This window comes from Diceros bicornis, chromosome 34 (genome assembly GCF_020826845.1).
Source record: "Diceros bicornis minor isolate mBicDic1 chromosome 34, mDicBic1.mat.cur, whole genome shotgun sequence".
In the NCBI taxonomy this organism is placed as follows: Eukaryota; Metazoa; Chordata; class Mammalia; order Perissodactyla; family Rhinocerotidae; genus Diceros; species Diceros bicornis.
In genome coordinates this window covers 29,202,588-29,229,570 of record NC_080773.1, presented here as the reverse complement: position 1 = coordinate 29,229,570, position 26,983 = coordinate 29,202,588, and the positions used below count along the sequence as shown (strand labels likewise).

Below are 26,983 nucleotides of genomic sequence, written 5' to 3'. Positions count from 1 at the left end.
GGGGTGGGGTGGTGGTCAGGTATTTCAGCAGTTTCTACCTTTCAAATATATCATGTGATATATATATATTTCTTTTTGGTAAAAAGTATTTTGGGGGTGGGCTGATAGAAATATTCTAAAATTAGATTGTGGAGATGATTTCACAACTTTGTAAATGTACTAAAAAAATATTGGATTTTATACTTAAAATGAAACAATTTTATGGTATGTAAATTATATCTCAATAAACTTATTTTTTTAAAGTTCACTTTCATTCCTAGGCTCACTACAAATCTGTCTACTGTTTCAACTTATTTAATGTGTCCACTTTCATAGCTTTTAGATGCAACTTTACATGTATATCTTTTGAGTCTATTTCAATAATTATTACATTATTTCTAATAGTTTCTCATAGTAGCCCTATATTAATAATTATATGATCTGTAATCAATAATAATTCAGTATCTACCCTAAAAAGTTTTATCTTACTCATGTTTTGTTTCTAAACCTTAGCTAGCCACAATATTGTTGCAATTATTTCAGTAGTTGGTATCATTTTACTCTTGTTGCTGGCTAAAAGGAAACATATCTCTTGTATCCATCAAAATAGTGAAGCATTCTTGTCTCAACAAATCCAGCCTTATCTTGGATAATCTTTCTTGTAGGATTACGTGGTAATCAGTGTAATGGCATCTTATTTAAATATCCATTCAGGGGCTGGCCCCATGGCTTAGCGGTTAAGTGCGCGCGCTCTGCTGCTGGCAGCCCGGGTTTGGATCCCAGGCATGCACCGATGCACCGCTTCTCCCGCCACGCTGAGGCCGCATCCCACATATAGCAACTAGAAGGATGTGCAACTATGACATACAATTATCTACTGGGGCTTTGGGGAGGAAAAAAAAAAGGAGGAGGATTGGCAATAGATGTTAGCTCAGAGCCAGTCTTCCTCAGCAAAAAGAGGAGGATTAGCATGGATGTTAGCTCAGGGCTGATCTTCTTCACAAAAAAAAAAAAAAAAGAAAGAAATTTTAATCCAGTTGAAAATGAACCACGTAACACATTGCTTAATACCATAATTTGAAATTGACATTTTAATATCCTTTGGGAAATTCCACTTGTAAAATTGTTTAGTAATATTTATTATCTGGTAAACATTTCCTAATATTAATTATATTAATTTTCATTAGTGTAGCAATATCTTAGGCAATTTATCTGAATAGTATTTTAAAGCATCTTTAACAACCATATACTACAGTGGAACCTATGTGTGCAGCAGGAAGAGGAATGTAATAATTAGCATGAAAAAAATTGTGGTGTTTCCCAACCAAGAAATCAGGAATTTCAAGAGTAAACATCCAGTGTTTTATTAGAGTCTGACTCCATTTTTTGATGTTTGACTACTGACACCTTCTAAACCTCACTACAACCCCTTCCTATTCTCCCTACATGGGCAAGCTGCTAAAAAAGCCCAAGTGCTCCCTCTTTTGGTACATTGGAAGTTCAAACCACAGGCAGGTACCCACACCCCAGCCACACCCAGTAATCACCATAACACACCAAGCCAGTCACCATTCTCTGTCCTTTCAAGCCATTTTTTGACCAGCTTGTTAGTCTACCCTGCTATCCCTGGAAAGCTTCATTATATAACAAACATTCTCATAACACTTTAGTGTGTGGCATCAGTCTTGATATCCAAACCAAATTTTGGGTAGCGTTCCATCCTGTTCCAGTGGATGGCCACAAGTGCAAATTAGCAACAACAAAATGTTTTGGGAGTGAATATATGAAATTTCCAGTTTATCTATCAAACAAAAAAGTTCCTTTTGTACATTGTTCATTCTTATGAGGAAACTCATGAACACTGATCTTTTTAAATTATTTCACGGAGCACTCCAAGCACAAAAAAGATTGTATTTTTATTCTTATCTCTGAAATTTTCTTTCATTTCCTAATATTTGTCATATGCTTACTAAATTTTATTTTCACTTCATGTAAAGCAAGATCCATGCCATGGGTTTTATTTGGGCACAAAAAAGGATACGAAGAAATATAATCATATGGTGCATGTTCATGAAAAGGGGGCAGGTTTTAGGGGATGAGTCTGAAATTGCACTGCTATAACCACATAATACCCTGGGATAGAGTGTGTAGAGAAGAACTCAAGTACAAATTAGAGTATATAATGTCAAAATTGCATGTCGTTTGATTCCATCATGGAAAGAAATTGTTATAGATTCCTTCAACCTTGAGAGCCTAATGGTGCATTGTTAGTTTATGTTATGAAGTATTCTACTAAGGTGGGATGAAACTGTGTTGGTAGAAGGAACATAATTCATTCAGGATTATGAAAAAAATGGTTAAATTTTATTAATTAAAACATAGTATCTATGATACATTCTGAAGTTTTTAAAACAGTAGCAAAATGTAATGCCAATAGTTAAATGTGAATCATACACATGCACATACAATTCTGGTTCTTTTGACCAAACTCCCTTCTCAGGTAACTGTTCTTTAATTTCCAAGAACAAGACTAAACTTTATTAATCATTGATATACAACAGCTGTTGCCAGTCAATGGAGAAAGTGACCACCATTTCCTCTGCTTTATTCCTACCACATAATCAGTCCCTAGTAACCTATCATTCTCCTCCAATGAAAAGCCCAATCCCTAATGTCCTGGTCTGCTCTGTTTCATGGTTAGTTGGTAAAGCATTCATTCCTATGACCCACAGTAGCACGACTAGAGAAGGGCACCCTGAACATAATAAGCCTGATGACATACAATAGTTTTACGTTATTCTCTGCTCCTCCCTGATGCTAATTTATACAATATTGAATTTGACAATTCAATGTCCTTGTTTTTCCATGGGACATGGATATGAATGAACCACACCTAATGAAGTAGACCCTTTCATCATATTGATTCCTTCCTTGAGAACATCGTGAGAGGCCTCTATGGAAGGCATAAGATCAACAGACTGCAAACTTCAGGTTGAAGGTCCTAAATAGAAATGTAGCTTTTTCAAGAAAACTCAAGTAATTAAATAAAATGCTTTATATACTGAAGATAATGGGCCATTTCCACACGTCCTTGTCCCTGTGATATACACTGTGTCATAAGTTTTAACATATTTTGACTTGTAATTATTCTGCAGCATGTCATATCTCAGGTTAATCTCAGAGAACTAGAGACTTATTTATTCCTAGTATTGATTCTCGGATCTATGGACTATTCTGAGAATTGCTCAAAGCATTTACCAATTCATTACATTTGTAAGGATTCTCCCCAATATAAATTCTTTGGTGAATCCTGAGGACACACAGTTTCTTAAAGGTACTTCCATGTTCAGTATACTTGCATAGTTTCTGTTCTGCATGAATTCTTTCATTACTTAAGAGGTATAGACACTTGATGAAAAGCCTTACAACACTCATTACATTTGTAAGGTTGCTCTCCAGTATAAATCCTCTGATGTACTAGTTTTGATCTCTGAGTAAAAGCCTTAGCATGCACATTACATTTATGTGGTTTCTCTTAAAGATGTATATTCTGATGCCTAGTGCATTGGGAGGCCTGGATAGAGCCTCTGCCACATACATTTACATGGTTTCTCTTCAATATGGACTCTCTGTTGTTGCATAATACTTGAACTCAAGGTAAAGGTTTTTCCACACTCATTGCATTTGTAAGGTATTGCTCTAGTATGTACCCCCACTTTTGACCTTTGGGTAAAATCCTTACCACACAGATTACATTTGTGTGGTTTCTCTACAGGATATATATTCTTATATCTATTGAAGAGTGAGCACTAATTTAAAACTTTGTCATATGCATTGCATTTGTAAGTATGAATGAACTATTTGGTGAACCCTGAGTTTAAGGCAATACCTAAAAACCTTGCCACATTCAGTACATTTGTAAGGTTCTCTCCAGTGTGGATTATCTGATGATTGGTGAGGTGAGAGCCCCGAGTAAAGGCTTTGCCACACTCATGGCATTTGTAAGGTTTCTCTCCAGAATGAATTCTTTGATGAATCCTGAGGTCAGACCATTGTCTAAATGCCTTGCCACATTCAATACATTTATATGGCTTCTCTCCAGTATGAATTTTCTCATGAAGCCTAAGGTGTGAACACCTGCTAAAAGCCTTGCCACATTCATTACATTTGTAAGGTCTCTCACCAGTATGGATTACCTCATGTTTACTTAGGCTTGAATATACACTGAAGGATTTACCACATTCATTACATTTATAAGGTCTTTCTCCAGTATGAATTCTCCGGTGGTTTACAAGGTGTGAATTTTGACTGAAGACTCTGCCACATTCATTACATTTGTAAGGTTTCTCTCCAGTATGAATTCTATGATGACTTGCAAGGTGTGAATTTTGACGGAAGACCTTGCCACATATGTCACATTTATGTAGTTTCTCACCAGTATGAATTATCTGATGTGTAGTGAGGTGTGAGCTCTGAGTAAAAGCTTTGCCACACTCATAACATTTAAAAGGTTTCTCTCCAACATGAATTCTTTGGTGAATAATGATGTCAGACCATTGCCTAAAGGTCTTGCCACATTCAGTACATTTATATGGCTTCTCTCCAGTATGAATCCTCTCATGATGCCTAAGATGTGAATGCTTGATAAAAGTCTTGCTACATTCATTGCATTTATAACGTTTCTCTCCAGTGTGGATTACCTGATGGTAAGTTAGGCTTGACCGTACACTAAAGGTTTTCCCACATTCATTACATTTGTATGGTTTCTCCCCAGTATGAATTCTCCGATGACTTGCAAGGTGTGAATTTTGACTGAAGACCTTGCCACATATATCACATTTATATGGTTTCTCTCCAGTATGGATTATCTGATGTTTAGTGAGGTGGGAGCCCTGGGTAAAGGCTTTGCCACACTCAGTACATTTGAAAGGTTTTTCTCCAGCATGAATTCTTTGGTGAATCCTAATGTCAGACCATTGCCTAAAGGCCTTGCCACATTCAGTACATTTATATGGCTTCTCTCCAGTATGAATTCTCTCATGATGCCTAAGGTGTGAACGCTTGATAAAAGCCTTACCACATTCATTGCATTGGTAAGATTTCTCTCCAGTGTGGATTACCTGATGGTTAGTTAGGCTTGAATGCAAACTAAAAGCTTTGCCACATTCATTACATTTGTATGGTTTCTCTCCAGTATGAATTTTCTGATGGGCAACCAGGCTTGAACTTTGGATAAAAGCTTTACCACATTCATTACAATTGTGTGGTTTCTCTCCACTATGAATTCTATGATGTTTTACAAGTTTGGAACTTTGGGAAAAACCCTTGTTGCATTCATTACATTGGTAAGGTTTCACTCCAGTATGGATTACTTGATGGTTCGTTAGGCTTGAACGCACACTAAAGGCTTTGCCACACTCATTACATTTGTAAGGCTTCTCCCCAGTATGTATTCTCCGATGATTTGCAAGGTGTGAATTTTGGCTAAAGACCTTGCCACACTCATTACATTTGTAAGGTTTCTCCCCAGTATGAATTCTCTGATGACTTGCAAGGTTTGACTTTTGACTAAAGACCTTGCCACATATATCACATTTATATGGTTTCTCTCCCGTATGGATTATCTGATGTCTAGTAAGGTGTGAGCCCCGATTAAAGGTTTTGCCACACTCATTACATTGGTAAAGTTTTTCTCTGTGTGCTTTCTGGTCTTGTGTCAGTATTGAAGGATGCATAAAATCATTCCCACATTTATTAGAAACATTGGTTTGGACACTAGGAGGAATTATTTGAAGTGGTGAAGCTGAAAAACTATTGTCGCTAGACATCTCAACCTGATTACATTCATAAGTTTCCCCTTCCATTTGAAACACCTGCAGTTCATCCTGAAGGCTTAGTCCAAGCCTATTCTCAAAAAGCTTGTTTCCTGCATCCTTTCTACCATGTTGATCTCTTCTGTTAGTGAGATTTTTTTTACAGGTTACAGGCACTCTTTGGTAACTTCTTTCATCATTTCTCCACTGACACTCAAATTCATGCATATTTTTCTGGATTTCCCTGAAGTAAAAATCTTTGATTTCTTGGCTTTCATGTCTTCCCAACATCAATGTTTGGAATACTTCTCCTGTACTACTGTTCTCTTTTGGTTGTAATTTCTTGATCACACGTGTAGGAGAGACATCTACAAGATATAAGCAAACATAGATATCATATTAATTACTGTTCATAAATATACATTTCATGTTGAAAACATATTACACCAAAAGTAATAATTATACTGAACAGTTATGAAACTTCCCAACCATTATCTTCAAATTTTTAGGAACACTAAAGGAACTGACTCTTTACTGAAGAAAGATTGATCATATATAATTCAAATTAATTTTAGGGAAGCCTAGTTTCAAACACTCTATGACAGAAACACTCATATTGTGCAAACTTATGTTAACTCTCAAAAAGAAAGGGTATTTTTCCACCATGACCCCAAAGCACATACCAATTGGCAGTAAACATATTGCTGTCTCATAAGTGAGGAGAAAAAATATTATATTATACTTATATTGTGCATACTTATTGTACAAAAAAATTGCTGAAGAACAGACAATATATTGTAATGGTAAATAATCCAAAACAAGCTTATCTAATGAATGATTTAAATAAATGGCAATTTAGAATTTCAAAACAAATACAGCATTGAAAAATGAAGAATTCAATAAAATAATGTTTAAAAAATAAAATATTTTTCTAAATATTTGTTATAAAACTATGTACCCATGAAGAATAGGCATTTTACAACATTAACAAGTGGTGCATGTCAGTTATATTGCATAATACATGCTGAAAGACTATCATCTGTAAATCACAATAAAAATTAATAAATACAATGTTCTAGTCATCCATGATAAAACCAGCAGTAAATAATAAGTAACCATATTATACAAAATTATACTCTGTGGAACTCTAAACATTCCCCCTTAAGGCTAAAGAAAGGATCTATTTTAGAAAGAACCCACAATATGAGAATTGGAAATATGTTGAGATCACTGAGTTCTGAAATATCAATTCAGGAAAATACATAACATTATAAAAACAGGAATTGGAGAAAGAAGTAAGAAGTCACAATTATAATTTTATGACTACAGTTATATAACAGCCAATCAACAGAGCAATTCCCTGTCTATGCAGTGCCCTTTAATTATCAAGTTCATCAGCTCCAAATATACGTAATACAGAGTGCATGCTTTGAAAATTTATTAACTAACGTCAGAGAAAACATTGAGAACAAATTGCAAAATAAAAACACAAAATATAATGCAGACAAAAGGATATCTCTTAAGAAACATGACAGAAAGTTGATATATCTTATTAAACAAAAGTAACTTTTGAGTCTTTACTATAAATTGTGCAATATTCTAAGCCATCTAATAGCACTAATTTGTTTTAAAACCTTTGAGGCAAATTACCACTATTTTTTAAATAAGGGCAGTAGACTCACAGGGTTTACGAACATAACCCAATTTACACAGAAAGTAGTGAGAGAAACAGGATTTGAACCTGGACCTACAGACTCAGACATGTTCTTAAGCATGACTATCTATCTTGGCAGTACAGGTTCCAAAAGGTTACAACAAATATCAGGAGCTTAGAAAGAAATACTTCAAGGGAGATACAAGAGCTGAGCCAAGTCACTATAATAGTTACTCAGCCATCCCCCTCCGGAAAATGGTTTCTGAGTCCTTACTCCTGCACCTGTTGATTTAGGTTGTGTCCTGACAAAGTTGTCCCATAGAAGAACAGGGGGCATCTTTTACAGTGTTAGTAGTGGAGGAGGGGCGGTGAGGGTAAAGGAATGCTGTGGAAATTGGGGAGTTGAGGAGTGCAAACTTACTATGCTAGGAACTAACAGTGTATTCCATCCAGATCAAGATACCATGTGAGGACAGGTCAGCACTGGGGAAGGACAAAAGTGGAGGACAGGAAGTAATGGTCATGCAGGAGCAGAGCTTGTGCTTGCAGATCTGTGGGCATATGACTGTAGGAGGGCAACTAAAATACCGACCTTGGAAGAAAAGAAGAATTAGTTTAGCAAGTAGCATAATAGCATCCCTTTTGTTTTTGGTGAGGAAGATTGGCACTGAGTTAACATCTGTTGCCAATCTTCCTCTTTTTGCTTGAGGAAGACTGTCCCTGAGCTAACATCTGTGCCCATCTTCCTATATTTTGTATGTGGGACCCTGCCACACCATGGCTTGATGAGCAGTGTGTAGGCCTGCACCTGGGATCCAAACCTGCAAACCCTGGGCCGCTGAAGCAGAACACACAAACTTAACCACTACGCCACAGGGCCAGCCCTAATACCGTCCCATTTTTAACCATGGGAATTATACTATGGGTATGGAACAAAAATGGCAGATTTAAAAAGGGAGAGAGTGTGATGATGTAGGGAAAAAGCAGGTTTAAGTCTTTTTACCACATTTGCTATGAAATTTATCAAATTGAATCTCCCATGAGTTCCATTTCTAGGCATACATTCAAGAAAAACATACATAGATATTCCAAGAGATACATACAAGAATGTTCTCAGTAGGACTGGGAAAGAAAAAACAGGAAACGGCCAACAATAGGAGATGAATGAATTTATTCTGTACATATACATGCAGATACAATAAAATCTTACCAACGGTAAGCCAAGTAGGGAGACCATGGATTCAGAATCATGATCTCCTAGCTGGGTGGGCAGAGAGTTTGTTTGGGGAAACAAAGCTAGCAGGAAGTTGTTGCCAAAATCTGAGCATTTTAAGGATGTGATCACATTAGATGAAAAAGAAAAAAAGAATCTAACTAACTAAAACATTAATTACATAATATATTTTTAAAAAAGATATTTAACAATTTTGGTATATTAACTTTTTAGGCTAAGACTCCTTTGTTATTAAAAATAATAGTATCGCTTTTGGCAGCCTTCTCTAATTACTTGAAATTGTATCACTGGATCTCTTAATACATCTCTGCAATAAAAAAGACATGAAGAGTGATGTCAGCAAGATGGCAGACCAGTAATCTCCAGGCACTCATTACCCCTGGGAGATACCAAGTTAACAATATAAAAACAAAAAATCTTTTGGGAAAACTCTAGAAACCAGGTAAGTAGCTTCAGGACTCAAACAAATGCCTACCCTCAAAACAATGAATAAAAACGTATAGAAAAGTTCATGGCAATATGCTCGCCTTTGACTCACTCCTTCTCTGGCATGTTGCAGTGAGATTGAACAGAAGGAAGCTTCCCAATTCCCAGCTCCTCCCTTAGGATATGCAGATCAAAACCACAATGAGGTATCACATCACACCTGTTAGAATGGCTATCATCAAAAAGAAGCGATAACAAGTGCTGGTGAGGATATAGCAAAAAGGAACCCTTTTGCACTGTTGGTAGGAATGTAAATAGGTACAGCCACTATGGAAAACAGTATGGAGGTTCCTCAAAATATTAAAAAAAGAACTACCATATGATCCAGCAATTCCACTTCTGGGTATATATCAAAAGAAAATAAAATGACTATCTCGAAGGGATATCTGCACTCTCATGTTCACTGCAACATTATTTAGAAGAGCCAAGATATGGAAAAAACCTAAGTGTCCAATAACAGATGAATGGATAAAGAAAATGTGGTATATATACACAATGGAATTTATTCAGCCTTAAAAAAAACACAAATCCTCAGGGCTGGCCTGGTGGCATTAAGGGGTTAAGTTTGCACACTCCGCTTCAGTAGCCTAGGTTTGTGGGTTTAGATCCTGGGCATGGACCTACACACTGCTCATCAGGCCATGCTGTAGCAGCATCCCATATACAAAATAGAGGAAGACTGGCACAGATGTTAGCTCAGGGACAATCTTCCTCAAGCAAAAAGAGGAAGATTGGCAATAGATGTTAGCTCAGGGACAATCTTCCTCAAGCAAAAAGAGGAAGATTGGCAACAGATGTTAGCTCAGGGGCAATCCTCCTCACCAAAAAGAAAAAAAGACACAAATCCTGTCATTTGCTACAACATGGATGAACTTTGAAGACATTGTACTAAGTGAAATTAGCCAGTCACGAAAAAGACAAATACTGTAAGATTCCACTTATGTGAGGTACCTAAAATAGTCCAATTCATAGAAATAGAAGGAAGAATGGTGTTTGCCAGAAGCTGGGGAGAGGGGAAAATAGGAAGAAATCAAGTGAATTTAAATACTCATGGTAATCAATTGAATCTATATTCAAATAATAAAAAAAATATGGCATATATTAACTCTGCTAAGCTCAAATGATCTAAGATATTATGAAAGTTATTTGACAGAATAAAAAAGAGACATGAGGTCAGGGGTGCTCCTACTGTATGTATTAGTAGATACATAGTTGTTATTATGAATCAATGAAACAATGTGCACTTATCCAAAATTAATAAATTAGACTTCATAAATATCATCAGAAGAACATAGGTAACCTTTTGAAAATAATACATGACATGCAGTAGGGAAGGACTTGTATTACAGGGAGCTGTGTCAGCAGTTATGTGCAGAAATATTGTCTGGCAGTGGTGTGAAGACCCATGGAGAAGGTTGATGTGCAGAGAGGTGGTGAGCAACATAGGCAGCAAATAAGAGCCAGAGAACAGGACAGCACCACCAGGTGGGACAACAGGAACCAGGTGCACTCTATATGAAGTTCAGATGGAAAGAAAGCCAGGGAACAAGACAATTGTCATGTGTTCACTCAAGAATGCGATATCCAGAGCTTTAGAAATTCTGGAGAAAATATAAATGTTAGCGACAACAGTGGAGACAAAGTTTATAAAGTGCAAGAAATGGGCTAAATTTCCCGTAAAATACAATGAGATATTTAACTATCAATTCAGTGTACCAACATGGATATGATGAATCTAGACAGGGAGAGTAATTATTAGAATATAGTGGTTATACCAAGAAATAAAAACCCAGTGAAATTTACATAAAACTGAACAAATTATGCATAGAAAACTGAAAACACTATAGAAGAAGCAATGAATCTTATATAACACATTATCGCAAGTCCTTTTAATGGTACTTCTGGGAAGAGGCAATAACAATAATATACTATATATATATATATATAAAAATAATTATATTATATATATATTCTCAAGATACCAAAAATTCCCAATTTAAAAACTGTAATATTTAATTTAATTGACAAAAATATAACTTAATATTAGGTACTAAGTCAGGTGAAAAGAAGCAGAAGGAATGATTAAAGCTATCTTTTCAAAATATTCTGGATTTCATGTAGGATTTAGGGAAACTGCTGCCGAGCCATACCCTCAACACTAGAGAAGGAAATAATGTAAAATATATGAAATAGTATCTATTCCCCAATTCAAATCTTCCACACATTGAAAATGTAAAACAAAGAATACTAAGAGCATCATCAAAAACATGGAACTGATAGTCAAATACATAAAATTAAATTCATGTATAATGCATAGAAATATACAAAATGAGGGGCTGGCCCTGGGACCAGGTGGTTAAAGTTGCATGTGCTCTGCTTTGGCGGCCCAGGTTCATGGGTCCAGATCCCGGGCGTGGACCTACTCCACTCATCAGCCATGCTGTGGAGGCACCCCACATATGAAAAAGAGAGGAGGATTGGCACAGATGTTACCTCAGGGCGAATCTTCCTCACCAAAAAAAAAAAAAGAAATATACAAAATGAAAGTAGCAGTGGCTTAAACAAAAATTACAGTAGATTTTACTGAAGACCTCATGCAACTTCATAAGCTCCCTCACTAAGATGCTTCCAAGTTGTACTTGTTGAGGTAGAATGAACAATAGCATTCACAGGGGATGGAAAATGTGGCATGAATAATAGTTTAGTCGGCAGCCTCAGAGAAATGGGGATGTGAACTTGGACAATGTTTTCCCAGGAGAAATTCCTATACCATTTATTGTGGCTCAAAGGGGATGATCATTAGTATATGTGATCAACATTGTCACAGTGCCCTTGAGAGATGCATTTGTGACACTCCTCAAAATTGCAAAGACTAGAAACACTTATCACTTAGGCTCTCATGATACATGCGATCTCGGTATCCAGGGGCAAGCTGACCACTCTGAGTAGCTTCAAGTGGTGCTTCTGTATGCAGTGGGATAATATTGCAAAATATTAGCCAAAGTGTTCTCCTTCAAGAATTTTCTGTTACCAAGTAAACCCACTCCATGAGAGAATCCACCAGAAGTTGTCCATCACCTAAAGGTGCATTAACACAACAAAAAATAGGATGACATTTCAGACCCTAGAAATGTGTATTTCAAAAGCAAGTTTCAGAGGCAAAATCATACATACTTAAAAGAATATAAAATCAGGAAGACTCTATATTCCCAGACTAGGTTGAGAGGTGGAAGAGAGTGAAAATACACGTTATGGGATCAGATATTGTAGCATCTTGAGATGGGACCATGTGTTCTACCCACAGATGCCAAGCTAAGAGCCTGAGATTGATAAATCCTCCCCGTGTAGGACTGGGGATCAACAAGAGGATCTCTGTCTACTGTCTTTGTAGTTTTCCCAAGTAACAATTGCACAAGATCCAACCTACCTCGCCATTACACAAACCCCTGAAGTATGTAGCAAAAGCACAACACAAGAAATGGCTGAGGATATGAACAGGCAGACAGGGTTTGAGTGCTCCATGCAGTTTCTGGGGCACCAGATGGAATGGAAGGGCAGCTAAGGTTATGCCATCTTCTGATTAGGTCTTCCCAGGACAGCCAAAGGGGATGGAATCGGGATAGCTCCAGGGATTAGGCCTATGGAAGCCTCAGCTCTGATCTATATGGACGGAGAACTGAGCATCTGACGGAATCAAGTACAGAAGGAGAGACCAAGAGGGAAAGAGATGCCTTTAAAACAGCCCACCCCATGATCCTCAAAGTCAAGGAAACAAAGAGTTCACAAGAGCCAGATAATAGTGTTGTAGGTCCCGATAAAGATTTGCCTTTGTCTCTGTTGAAGCTGCGGCACCACTGGAGGGTGAAAGGATAAATTTTACACGTTGAAGGACAGAGTGATAAATTGGGGAGGAAGAAAACTTTCCTTTGGGAGTTCATAAAAAATAAACTTCTGTTTTCCCATAGAACTGTCCCACTTGAGAAGAGTTTCCCAAACACTATTAATGGTGCAGCTTCCTCTCTCCCTTTTCTAAGCTCTTATCTGTTTTCACACCTTTGGTACCTTCCCACCCATTTGGTTTTTTGCTATTTTCACTTCCCTCTCCACAGTCTGGGGCTCTTTCCCTTGCTCCAAAATGGAGACAATAATCAGATCAGAAACAGAAATTCCTGCTTATAAGAAGAAAAGAACATGATGTGCTGTGGCTTCCAGAATCCCAGCTCTTTGTTCAGCTGAGGAGGACATTACAGACAGTTCAGAAAATATTTCACAATCTCATCTACTGCTTGACTCTTTCTGAATATACGGAACAGTATAATATGCAGATACCTAGCTCTCTTCCAAGAACTACTGAATCAATAGCACAGGGGCAGAAAACAGAGAATTGGATATTTTAAGTTTGTCATAAGGTTTTATGCATATTTAAGCTCTGGAACCACCCCTGATGTCTCAAGAAATGGCAGATCACCTGAAGAAAGGGCAAGTTTGAAGTCCAGATGCCGCATCATGAACCTTTTCATTTCTGAGTCACCAGGGCTTTGATCTCAGTCAACCAAGGCGCGGGCTCTCAAGAGGGATACAAAGGAAAATGGAAAGATATCCAAGGACAGATCCCAACTTCTAGACGGAAGTTATCCTCACCCAGGCAGAGCAGGTTGCTGTAGTTCTCCAACATCACGTCCCTGTACAAGGCCCTCTGAGCAGGGTCCAGGTATTCCCACTCCTCCTGAGAGAATTCAATGGCCACATCCTTGAACGTCAACCGTCCCTGAAATGAAAAACACATTTCACCAAAATGGTCATGAAGAGAGTTCTTATCTTCACACAAAATGAGAAGAGTAGAGAGGTGTAAAGATGAATTTGGTTGAACTGTTTGTTTTGACATATCCATGTAAAAGATATTTTGAGCAAGTTATGTGTCTCTAATTTTAATTTCTCATGCTTTTCCATAAGATACTATGATATACTCCAAATCAGTGTGAATTTCTCATTTTTGTGGACAATACATGAAATATACAAATAAAAATTCAATACTGGGTTGTCTATACAGAAGTGTTAGATATTATGGTCTACACACCAAATGACATTCAATATCTAGATGAGCTAGAGCATGAGTGGTGTCTTCAGAGATGACAAAGTCCACAGAGGCTTTAAAGAAAGGTCAGAATCTAAAAATTGTGATGATAACAACAGCAATGACTAAAAATTTTTGAACACTTCCTATATGCTAAGCATTACTCTAAATGCTTTACATGCACTAACTTGTTATCAATGTAATAGCTCATTAGAGAAAGATCTGTTTCCATCTTATAGAGGATAAAACTTTGTCATAGACATTCTAAGAAACTTGCCTCATGTCAAACAGCTAAGAAATGACACAGCAAGCACAGACCTCAGGTGGTCAAGCTTTAGAATTGAACCTAAAGAACCAAACAGTTAAGTAACAGAACATTAAAAGTACATTCATAGAGGGCTCCCTGAGAAATGTGAAATAAATTCAAGGCCGGCAACAAAAAACTACATAAAAAGTTATTATATACATACATACATACACATTCTTACACATAATACATTATGATTCTTACTACTTTTAAATCATTAATGTGATAGTGTAGGAAAAATTTAAGGTCATGGAATATATTTAAAATGTAATTTCAACTGGTAAAAAATATAAAACTTATGAAATGATTATGTCTTTTATAAAAACCATAGAGTTGCACACCCATGCACTCATGTACATACATAAGCATGCAAATTAAATGAAATGAGAGGAGTTTTCCCTTGATGACATATTTTTGGATGATTTGTTTCATTATTATTTTTATTCATGTGTATTTCAGCATGGTTGGGACAATAAAAATGTATTAATTGTTCTTAATTTAGTTTGCCACCATTATAGTACGCTAGTAAAAAAATTGTACCAATATGAAAAAAAATAGAATACTTAAACTCTAATCTCTATAAAATACCTATATTCCAAAATGTAAATACAATTTTATCCATTTAAATGCAGATACATAGGCATTAACAAAAGCCAGAGTTCATTTCATAATAAAACAATGATTCAAGATTAGAAAAGTTATTAGTGTTATACATTAATTTAACAGACTAACATAAAAAAAAAATTAGGGGCCTGCTCAGTGGCATAGCAGTTAAGTGCGTGTGCTCTGCTTCGGCGGCCCAGGGTTCGCAGGTTCAGATCCCAGGCGTGCACCAATGCACTGTTTGTCAAGCCATGCTGTGGGGGCGTCCCATATAAAGTAGAGGAAGATGAGCATGGATGTTAGTCCAGGGCCAATCTTCCTCAGCAAAAAGAGGAGGATTGGCATCAGATGTTGGCTCAGGGCTAATCTTCTTCACAATAAAAGAGATAAAAAAAATTATCACAGCAGTAGATACCTGAAAAAATTCTTCAATAATGAAAAATCATGAAAAAAGGAAAAAGGAAGAAAAAAACTTATTAAGCAAGAACATTTCACCAAAATCATGATCAGCAGAAAACACTGGGTGCATTTTGTCTGAAATTACAGTGGAGAAAAGGGGGCTTCCCAGGGTTCCCGCTATTCACCTCTGTACAGGATGCCTGAGCCCAAGCAGTAGAAGAGGGAAAAGGAAGAAAAATACAGAGCAGGAATGAGAGAGACCCAAAGAGCTGGAACTCTTAAAATTCACAAATCTAAGGACAAGAATAGGCTAAAAATGAAAGAAGGGAAAAAGATATTCCATGCAAATAAGATCCTAAAGAGAGCAGGGATGGCTATATTACATCAGACTAAACAGATTATACAACAAAAATTGTCACAAGAGACAAAGGACATTACATAATGATAAAATGGTCAATTCACTAGGAAGATATAACAATTATAAATCTATAAGCATCAAACATTAAAGTTTCCAAATATATGAAGCAAACATTGACAGAAATGAAGGGAGAAGCAGACAGCAACATATTAACAGTATGAGATTTCAATACCCTAGTTTTAATTATAGATAGAAGAACCAAACAAAAGATAAAGAAAGAAACACAGGACTTGAACAACACTACAGACCAACTGATCTAACAGACATATACAGAACACTCACCCAACAATAGCAGAAAACACATTCTTCTCAAGCACACATGGAACATTCTCCATGATACACCACATGTCAAGCCACAAAACAAATCAACAAATTTAAGAAGACTGAAGTCATAAAAAACATGTTCTCTAACTATAATGAAATGAAACTAGAAACAAAAAGCAGATGGCAAACGGAAAAATCCACAAAATGTGGATATTAAACAACTCACTCTTAAACAACCAATGAATTAAAGAAGAAATCACAAGGGATTTCAAAAAATATCTGGATAAAAATGAAAACAAAAAATAGCAAAACTTACTGTATGCAGTGACAGCACCACTAAGAAGGAAGTCTATGGTGGTAAATGCTTAAATTAAAAGAAAGATCTCAAATCAGAAATGTTATTTCATATCTCAAGGAAGTAGAAAAAGAAGAACAAACTAAACCTAAGTTTTGCAGAAGGAAAGAAATAAATAAGAAAGGTTAGAGCAGAGATAAATGAAATAGAAAATAGAAAAACAATATAAAATGAACAAACCAAGAGTTGGTTTTTTGAAAAGATTAACAAATTGAAAAACCCTAAGCTAGACTAAGAAAAAGAGAAAACTCAAATAACTGAAATCAGATATGAAAGAGGAGATACTGCAACTGATGTTACAGAAATTTTAGGAACTATAAGAAAGTACTATGATATAGAAATTTTAAAAAAGGATTTTAAGAGAGTACTATGCCAACAAATTACATTATGTAGAAGATACAGGTAAATTCCTAGAAACATACAACCCACTAAGATCTAATCATAAAGAAATAAAATATGGGAACAGAATTATAACTGGAGAGGAGATTCAAGCAGTAATCAAAAATCTCCAACAAAGAAAAACCCAGGACCAGATGGCTTCACTGCAGAATTCCACCAAACATTTATAGGATTAAGACTAATCCTGCTAAAAATCTTCCAAAGGATTGAAGAGGAAACACGTGCAAACTCCTTCTATGGAGCCTGCATGATTCTGATACCAAACCCAGAGAAAGACACAAGAAGGAAAGAAAAGTACAGACCAATATCCCTAATAAATATTGATGAAAAAATCCTTAACAAAATACTAGCAAACCAAATTCACTAGCATATTAAAATTATTATATATCATGACTAAGTGGAATATATTCCTGTGAGGCAAAGTTGATTCAATATACAAAAATCAATCAATGTAATACACCACATTAATAGAATGAAAGAAAAAAAAACACATGATCATCTCAATTGATGCAGAAAAGGCATCTGACAAAATTCAACAACCTTTCAAAACACAAACACTCAAAAAACTAGGAATAGTAAACTACCTCAACATTATAAAAGCAATATATGAAAAGCACACAGCTGACATCATACTCAGTGGTGAAAGACTGAAAGCTTTTCCTCTAAGAAGGAAAGGAAGAAGGCAAGCAGGCACACTCTCCCAGCCAAAGCAATTAGACAAGAAAAAGAAATAAAAGTTACCCAAATTGTAAAAGAAGTAAAATTATCTTTTTCGCAGATGACAAGATCTTATATGTAGAAACACAAGACAACTGTTACAACGAAAACACAACTTTAGAAAGTTGCAGGATACAAAATCGGCACACAAAAATCAGTTGCATTTCTATATACTACTAACAATGAACAGTCTAAAAAGGAAATTAAGAAAATAATCCTATTTAATATAGCATCAAAAGGGATGAAATACTTAGGAATGAACTTAGCCAAGAAGGTGAAAGACTTGTACACTGAAAACTACAAAACATTGCTAAAAGAAATTTAAAAAGACACAAATAACTAGAAAGACATCCCATATTCATGGACTGAAATACTTAACATTGTTAAAATGCCCATACTATCCAAAGTTTTCTATAGATTCAATGGAATCTGTAACGAAATCCCAATGGCAATTTTTGCAGAAATAGAAAAAAAATGCTAAACTTTATATAGAATCTCAAGGGACCCCAACTAGCCAAAACACTCTTGAAAAACAAGAAGAAAGTTGGAGGCCTCACTTTTTTAGATTTCAATACATATTACAAGGCAAGAGTGATCGAGATGGTGTGGTACTGGCATAAACACATACATAAACCAATGGACAGAATAGAATGCTCAGAAATAAACTCTTGCATATATCTCAAATGATTTTTGATAAGGGTGCCAAGACTACACAATGGGGAAAGGACAGTCTCTTCAACAAATGGTGCTGGGAAAACTGGGTATCTACATGCAAAAGAATGAGCCTGGAACCTTACCTGCGTCAAATGTGAAAACTTCTGTATGTCAAAGGACACAATCAACAGAGTGAAAAGGCAACCTCCCAGAAATAGATGTGATGAAAATGATTTAAAGAGTCTCCAACTGTTAGACATTTAGGTTGATTTTGTATTCTAAAATCGATGATGGAATAAAAGATCCACTATCACTTATGTCTGTTTCAGAACTTTGCTTCCCCAATCATTAAGACTTTGAAGTCAGTGACTCACTCATTTGCCTTCAAATGTATTATAAAAACAGGCAGAACATATTTCCCCTAATTGGTCTCCTTTTCCAGAATTTACTAGATATTTGTGCACATTAATACATGACTTCCATGTGCAACTTATTTCATCCTGGTCTACAGAGAGCTATCAGTGCATCCAGATGGGGCCCTTAAACATGTCCTGCTGCCCAACTGCACTGACACCACAGGGCCCACACCCATCTCCAATCCATGGGCGTGAAGCTCTGCCCAGGACGATGCCCAGTGGAGCCTCTTCACAAGTTCCATGTCACTGGGTCATAGTGAGATGGAATCTAAGTGGAGATGAGAAGGACTGAGGGAAGGCCCCAAGTGAATGTGAGGAAACAGGTGTCAGGCAGGATACTTCAGAGTCACAGAAGATTAGCAAGTCCAAAGAATGGCATTTCAGGAAGGACAGAACAATCAAGCAAGAACATGACTTTACCTGAGAAAGATCCATTTCTGACTCCTCCTTCTTTCCTCTTCTGGGCTTCTTCCTCAAGCAACATTAGTCTTAGAGCTCTTGAAAGTTGAAAATATGTTGTTTAATGGTTAGAATCAACACACCCCCTTCCTGTGTCATAACCACACACACAGGGAAGACCTCAACACATGGGAAAAAAGGTCCTCTGCTGCTACTGCGATAGGAGGCATTCAGGGACAGTAAACTCCTACACAGAGACCAACAAGTAAGTCTTTCCACCACTTTCTTCAGAACTCACCCCCCACCTGGTGAATCCCACACATATGCTGCAGCAGTGGGGACCTTGGCTGGACCAGACACTTCCCTTCAGGTCACAGACCTGGCCCTGATCAAATCCCATGCAGAGCAGAGCCCCCTGACCCTCAGCCCAGATCTCACCCCTCATGAATGGGAGGACTCAGAGCATTGGTGCTCAATGCTGGACGCAGACTGGAATCACCTGGGGCACTTTAAATATTAGTGAGGCTGGGCCTCACCCCAACTATTGGCAGGAGAATCTCTGGTCAGGGGACACAGGAGATGTATTTGCAAAATGCCTCAGCAATCTAATGTGAAGTCCAGGTTGAGCACCACTCAGAGGAGGCAAGCCCAGGACACCTCCTACCTTCTTTTCCAGCTTTATTAAAGCACAATTGATCGATGAAAATTGTGTATATTTAAGGTGTATAACATGATCATTTGAAGTACCTACACACTATGAAAAAATTATGATAATCAAGTTAACACATTCATCACCTCACAATTACCATTTTTTGTGTCTGTGTGGTGACAGACATTTACTCTCTCAGCAAATTTTAAGCATCTAATACAGTATTATTAACTATAGTCACCATGCTGTACATTAGATCCCCAAAATGTAATCATTTTACAACTGAAAATTTATACTCTTTGACCAGCATCTCCCCATTTTCCCCACTTCTCAGCCCCTAGTGCTAACCACTCTACTCTCTGTTTCTATGAGTTTAACTTTTTTAGATCCAACATACAAGCGAGATCATATAGTATTTGTCTCTCTCTGTCTGGCTTATTTCACTTAGCTTAACGTCCTTCAAGTTCATCCATGGTGTCACAAAGAACAGGATTTCCTTCTTTTTTATGGCTGAATAATATTTCATTGTACGTATATACCACATTTTCTTTATTCATTCATCTATTCATCTGTCAAAGGACATTTAGGTTTTTTCCATATCTTGGTTGTTGTGAATAATGGCAATAGAGACATGGGAGTATAGACAGCTCTTCAAGATACTAATTTCATCTCCTTTGAATATACAGACAGAAGTGGGACTGCTGGATCATATGATAGTTCTATTTTTAACATTTTGAGGAACCTCCATACTGTTTTCCATAATGGCTGTACCAATTTACATTCCCACCAACAGTGCACAAGGGTTTCCTTTTCTCCACATCCTCATCAACTCTTGTTATTTCTTGTCTTTTTGCTAATTGCCATCCTAACAGGTGTGACATCTCCCACCTTCTGGCACTGCTCTCTCCTTGGGGCTTTGTCCCCAGTAGCCACACAATGGAAGGAGAAGGAGCAGAAACATGCCAAGCAGGCAATATGGACCAGAAGTGAGGGTGACGGTGTGGCTGACAAATTAAATAGGAGGGGGGTCAGAGAAGGCTCCACTGAGGTGATATAAGAACAAGGACCTGGGGGAGGAAGGGTGTTTGCCACCTGCATCTGAGGGGCCAGACAGTTCTAGGCAGAGCTACAGACTCTGCCAGCACACTGAAGCAGCAGCAACCTTGGCCCCAGGAAAAGGAAGGAAACTTGTGTGGCCAGAGCAGGGTGAGGAGGAGGAGACACCCAGGGGAGGAGGGCAGAGAGGTACTGGGGGAAGCTGATCAGGAAGGGCCATGGTATTCAAACATTCTTTTTTGTGTGTGAGGAGATCAGCCCTGTGCTAACATCTGCCAAGCCTCCTCTTTTTTTTTTTTTTTTTGTTGAGGAAGACTGGCCCTGGGCTAACATCCGTGCCCTCTTCCTCCACTTTATATGGGACACTGCCACAGCATGGCTTGCCAAGCAGTGCATCAGTGCGTGCCCGAGATCCGAACTGGCAAACCCTGGGCCACTGCAGTGGAGCACGTGCACTTAACCACTTGCGCCACCAGGCTGGCCCCTCAAACATTCTTCTTCCATATCTCAAAAGAATTATAGAAACCATGTATTTCCTCACTTATTTTAAGTAAACATGTAATTTTTTATCTCATTATTAAAACACTTACAAATAATATAATATCTTACATATTTTATATACATGATAAAATGTTCATCTTAAGCCCCAAGAAGTACAGGGTCACCCTAAATCAAGATGTGGAAAACTGCTGGGGGAACGTGATTGGGGGAGATCAAGAAATCAGTTCTGGACATATTAAGGTGGAGAAGCCTGTTAGATGTCCCAGCAGAAATATCTAGAAACAGGACACTAGACTTCAAGGGAGAGATCTGGTCTTGAGAGGAGAAAATGGGAGACATGTAGGTGGTGCTGAAAGTCATGAGATGAGATGAGGAGGAAAGGCAGTAGGTGTAGACAAAGAAGAGAAGAGGTTAAAGGGCTAAGCCTTGGGATGCTCCCAAATTCAGAGACCAGGGAGTTCAGGAAAATCCATCAGAGGAAACTGAGAAGTGAATGGGAGGCGAGAAGAAAATTAAAGTAAATAGATTTTTAAAGGTTAATGGGATGTCCTCAAAGCCAAGAAAATGAGTCTTTCAAGGAGGACAGAGCAATCAATTGTGCAATGTGTTGCAAACAGGACAAGTCAGATAAGAAGAGGAAATAAATTATTAGATTGAGAAATGAGCGAGTCATTGGTGACTCTAGAAAAGAAAAGGTCAGAGGAATGGTGGATGTGAAAGCTTGATTGGATGGAGTTCAAACGAGAATTGGAGGCAAGAATTGAAGACAGAGTATACACAAGTTTTTAGTGTATTGTGCTCTTAAATGAACCATAGAAAAAGAGTAAATGGGGGAAACATAAGTAATTGAGAAAGTTTTCTTTTAAACATGGTAGAGTGCATAAAAAGGTTCCGGGTGTGTGTGTGTGTGTGTGTCTGTGTGTAAGACAAACAATACCACCATTTGTGCATAAGATAGACAACACTACCCTTTGTGTATGCTGATCAAAATAAATCCCAAAAAGCAAAAACATATGATGCAGTGGAGGAAGGATCCATGCCATCCTGACACTGTGACTGGGGCTGGCAACTGGGGCCCAACTGCAGAGTCAGCAACAGCCAGGAGCAGGGACAGACCACTCCTGGTCAATACTGAGTAGAGAGCACAGGCCCTGAGGCAGGTGGATAGGCCTGAGGGAGAAGACCTCTTCCCTTTGCTCCAGGGGCTTAATGAAAAGGAAACAAGGTCTTTGAGAAAAAAGATGGAAGAGGATGAGTTGGACTTCTGCGGGGCTCTAGAGGAGAGGTATGGATAGACAAACAGGGAAATGCAAGAGCAGCAGGGCCAGGAATTTGAAATGACATCAATCAGTTTGAGTGTATGTTTTCTTCTGCTGTGATCAGCCACATGGGGACAGACACAGAGGAGGTAGAGTTGGATGTGATGACGTCAGGGAAAAGCAAGGAGGTGGGGGCCTGTGGGAGAATGAACATCAGTCCTTTGCTTTGGAGCATTTTGACTTGCACAGTTGTAAGTAACTGAAAGGGTGTGTTGGTCTCCATCATTTAAAAATAACCTGGATGAGGTAGGGGAGTATATTCCACTGGTTTACCATTTTATCCCCAATGCAGACAAAAAGAAAAAAAAAAGCCTGGAGTACAGTATACACTTCATATGTAGTGAATAAACGAATGAACAAGAAAGACACAAAGTGAAACTAGCACGCCCTCTGGCACAGTCTTCATTTTGGGGGAGTGATGTGTGCAGGAGTTCTTTGCCCTGGAATGAATGAGAAGGGAGGAGACCAGAAGCAGCAGCTGAGGGTAGAGCCATGAGTCCTTCACCCAGACCACTGTCCTTGCCCTCAACAGGAATGAAAGGCAAGAGTAAGCTCAACTAGAACTGTGGTGAGCTGACCCATGGGGTAGCTGCCTGAGGCTGAGCGCTCCCACTTTGGCAATAAAAGAGCCTAAACTCAGCAAAGAGGAGAGGCCTCCTGGCTGCCTAGACCCGTTGATGGAGAAAAGTTCCCGGTGTCTAAGATTTCTCACTTTTCAATGACATTGGCTTAAAAATTCACAGCCTCAAATGCTGATCTGATTGGGTGTTGGTATTGTGCAAACCAACAGCAAAAGAACAGCAGAAACTGTGTGTCTGAACAAACAGTAGAGGGGAAGATGGAAGATAAGGGAGAGGACACCGGAGAGGCACCAACAAACAAACCACTTTTCTTCCTCAAGTCACCTACCTGGGGAAGCACCAACACTGCCATTCTAGAGAAGACAATGGAGAAAGAGAGAAGTGTATGTAGGGTGTGTGTTGGCCAGAAAGACAAGATCCTTTCTCTAAATGTGACCCCATTAGCTCACCCATTCTATTCTAATAAGTGCTGAGCTTGAGGTCACCTGGTTTAAGGATGAACAGAGCTTTTCCTTGATTCAGCTTCTGAGTCTCCCTGCCATTACTAGGGCTCTAAGTTTCCAAAGAGTGATCCCATTCTTGTCCCCAAATTCCCCTTCCAGAACACAGTAGCCCTCTTCATTGGAGAAGTATCCTTGTTCCACCTTTAGTTTAAAACTTGTCCCTCTGCTCCCCTTGTCACTGTGAGTGTGTGTGTGTGTGTGTGTGTAGGTGTGTGCACACATGTTTTGGGACAGACAGGGAGAGGACAGCAGAGTAACCACAGCTGGCCTGGCAACACGAAAGTGGCAGCTGCATCTTCCCAAGGACAAGCCTTTGTGCTGCAAGTCCCTGTTGTGTTGATGGCCCTCTGATTCTTGGAACAATCTTTCCCTAAGTCATGGGCCCTTACAGCCCCTCTCAAGTTGTACCCACAGACCCAGCCCCAGCAGGCCCTCCCTAAAGAAAACCTTCTGTCCTCTGAGGTTTAGGATCCAGTTTCCCTTCTGGGCTCAAAGAAACCTACAAACTCCCATGGGGTCTGACACACTCCCCAAACACCCCATAATGGTCCCCCCATCCTGTTGTGAAATCCCACAAACCATTCCAAGCCCCAATAACTCATGCATTCATGATGGAATAATACACATGAAGACACACAAGGACGAACCAGACCGAAGACCCATATTTTCATTCACAGCATCCCCAGCCCAAACACCGTCACCTCCAAAATCTACTAATAAAAGAGAAATGTCTGCAGTGATGCACATGCTCCAATGAGACCCCAACATCTTCCAAGGAAACACTCCAAATTCTCTTTTGTATCTTCCAAAATGCATCTAAAACTTTCTTCACTTGTGACTCAAAATACCCCCAAAATACCAAAGGTAACCTACAAAAGGATCTCTGAGATTTTCCCTATAATTACTCTACGGGTTGCATGATGATTCTTGCTCTCCCAAAAGTCCCCACAGAAGCCACCACGTGGAGTGGATGCTGTGGGGCACTTCCTGGATCCACCCCCTCAGGACCAAGGCACCCATTTTCTTGCAGCTAGAGCTCCCTGTGGGCTCAGCTCAGGCCTTGGTGCTAACTACATTGCAGGACGTTTCTCTGTCTAATTCCACTGCCTTCATTCCTCCTCAGGTGAGATCATGAGTTTCCCAATTAAACACATGCATGCAAACCTCAGTCTCAGCATCTGTGTCCCAGGGAACCTGAGCTAAGACACTATGACACCCCAAACCCATTCATGCAGCCTCACAACCACCCATAAACCCACTTCCAGGTGCTCCAGCCAAGCCTGAGACATCTCTTTCCAACAGTTCCAAATACCCCTTGATCCCACATCCACACTTGGGACCGGCGCACACACCATTCACTGGGCTCATCTAGAGGCCCACACTTGCTTCCACAGCCCTCCTGCAGACTTCTACAGGCTCTCGTCCAGTTTTCCCCATTTTTCTCCCTCTCCTCCGTGCGTGCATGAGCAAATGGGGCTAAAAGGCAAAGGGACAGAGGCACCAGGCATTGCAACAGGAATGGACACAAGCTGCAAATGGAAAGACACTGGGCCTTCAGTGTGGAGATCAATTAGTGGGCCCTCCTATAAAATCTGCCAGCAAATGGGGACATCATGCAGTCCAGTTTTAAAGGCATTTGAGGACTGGTTGGATTGAGTTCAGTGAGGATGTCACAAAAAGAGAAAGGCCCCAGATCTCATTGTCTCCTGTTCTCTCCACTCACAGCAAATTTCAAGATACCATAGCTCTTTAATGGGGGCCTCTCTGATGCCCCCTTCGGGTCCTGACCTTCTCCCCTTCCTTACCAAAGTGAAATCAGTATCCCGGACTCTGAGCAGATGAATTGCTGGAAGGGAAAGCTCCTGCCCAAGATGGCAACTGGTGCCTGGATGTGCAGAGCCTGGAAGACCTGGGAGGCACAGGGGAGCAGGACACAGCAGCCTAAACATGGAGACATCTCAGCCGACTGTGTGAAGACACCAGTTCTGTAGACCTTTTGAGGCCTCTACAAAAAAAAGTACACCCTTTTGCTCTTATTTTGAGTAAATAAGTAGCCACAGCAGGTTTATATGAATTAGAGTTCTAATATCTAGAACAGATAAGGGGATCATCCTCATCACCTGCCGTAGCCTCTTGGTCTTCCCTAAGGAGTACTCAGCCCAAACCACAGCCCCTACCATCTAAATACAACCTCAAAGGTGCCACAGCTGTCCTGGGAAGGAAATGGAGACTGTGTGCTCTCCAATGGAGGGAAAACAGGAAAGACTCAAAATAATCTATGGAGAAGGGCAGTTTTGATGTGGGTGATTGATATGGAGGCAATAAACTTGAGTAAAGTGACAGACATTGACTGGTCAAGGGAGCTTTAGACGATGGGTGAGAGTGGGCAGGGAAACATCTCTGAGCCTAGACCTGAAGGAGGAGAAAGGGCCAGAGCCAAGATGATTCGGGGACAGAGAGTAAGACCAGGAACTAAGATCTGAAACAGAAAAGGTTTGGTGTTTGGGAACAGAGAAATGGCAAATGTGACTGGGGCATAGTGAGCCACGAGAAGAGGGTAAGCTCTCAGGACGAGGTTGGAGACACTGGCAGGGTCCAGGTGATACAGGGCTGTGTAGCCACAGTGAGGAGATGGGATTTTATCCTGATGATGATAGGAGCCAGTGGAGGCCAAGGAGTGACAATCTCCCTTCAAGTTTACCTTAATGCAGAGAAAGACATCTCATGATGGTCTCTCTAACTCTGAGCCTATGTCCCTGACTCCACGCTAGTGTTTTTGTTTTTCATTTTTGGAGGACTGGGACCTATTTAAAATTCTAATTACAACTGGGCACTCCCTCCAAGAAGAATCGCCACATAGACACACACCCAACTTGGCCAATTATTTCAGAGATCAGTGTTGCTCAGAGTTTCTGGTCTAATCTCTCATCTTCATGTTACACATGGGCTCACTGAGGCCCAGAGGGGCAGACATTTCTGAGTTGAGTGAACAGAACTAGCTGTAACTGAACTCTAAAATGGTGGCTGGATGAACCAGTGAGCAGTTTGTCCTTAGTACCCTTCCACTTAAAACACCAGGATCATCTTTCACATGCCTGAGCAAAGGAAACTTCTCTTTCAAGGTCTGATCACATTGATACCAAGCACTTAATTCCTCTTTTCCAGAAAAATCACAGTAAAATATTTTTAAAATACAGAATCGC

The 26,983-nt window shown here is 39.1% G+C and overlaps 1 protein-coding gene across 1 annotated transcript; it reads right to left on the bottom strand.

The window, feature by feature from the left end:
• Positions 1-2,316: 2,316 nt before the first annotated feature.
• LOC131397313 (zinc finger protein 665-like) lies at positions 2,317-20,841 on the bottom strand. The gene is made up of 3 exons (XM_058530107.1): positions 19,193-20,841; positions 13,808-13,934; positions 2,317-6,160 (listed from the first exon to the last, which is right to left on the bottom strand). Exons 1-3 carry the CDS (start codon positions 19,205-19,207, stop codon positions 3,837-3,839), a joined length of 2,466 nt encoding a protein of 821 aa, XP_058386090.1. The 5' UTR covers positions 19,208-20,841; the 3' UTR covers positions 2,317-3,836.
• Between the last annotated feature and the right edge of the window lie 6,142 nt (positions 20,842-26,983).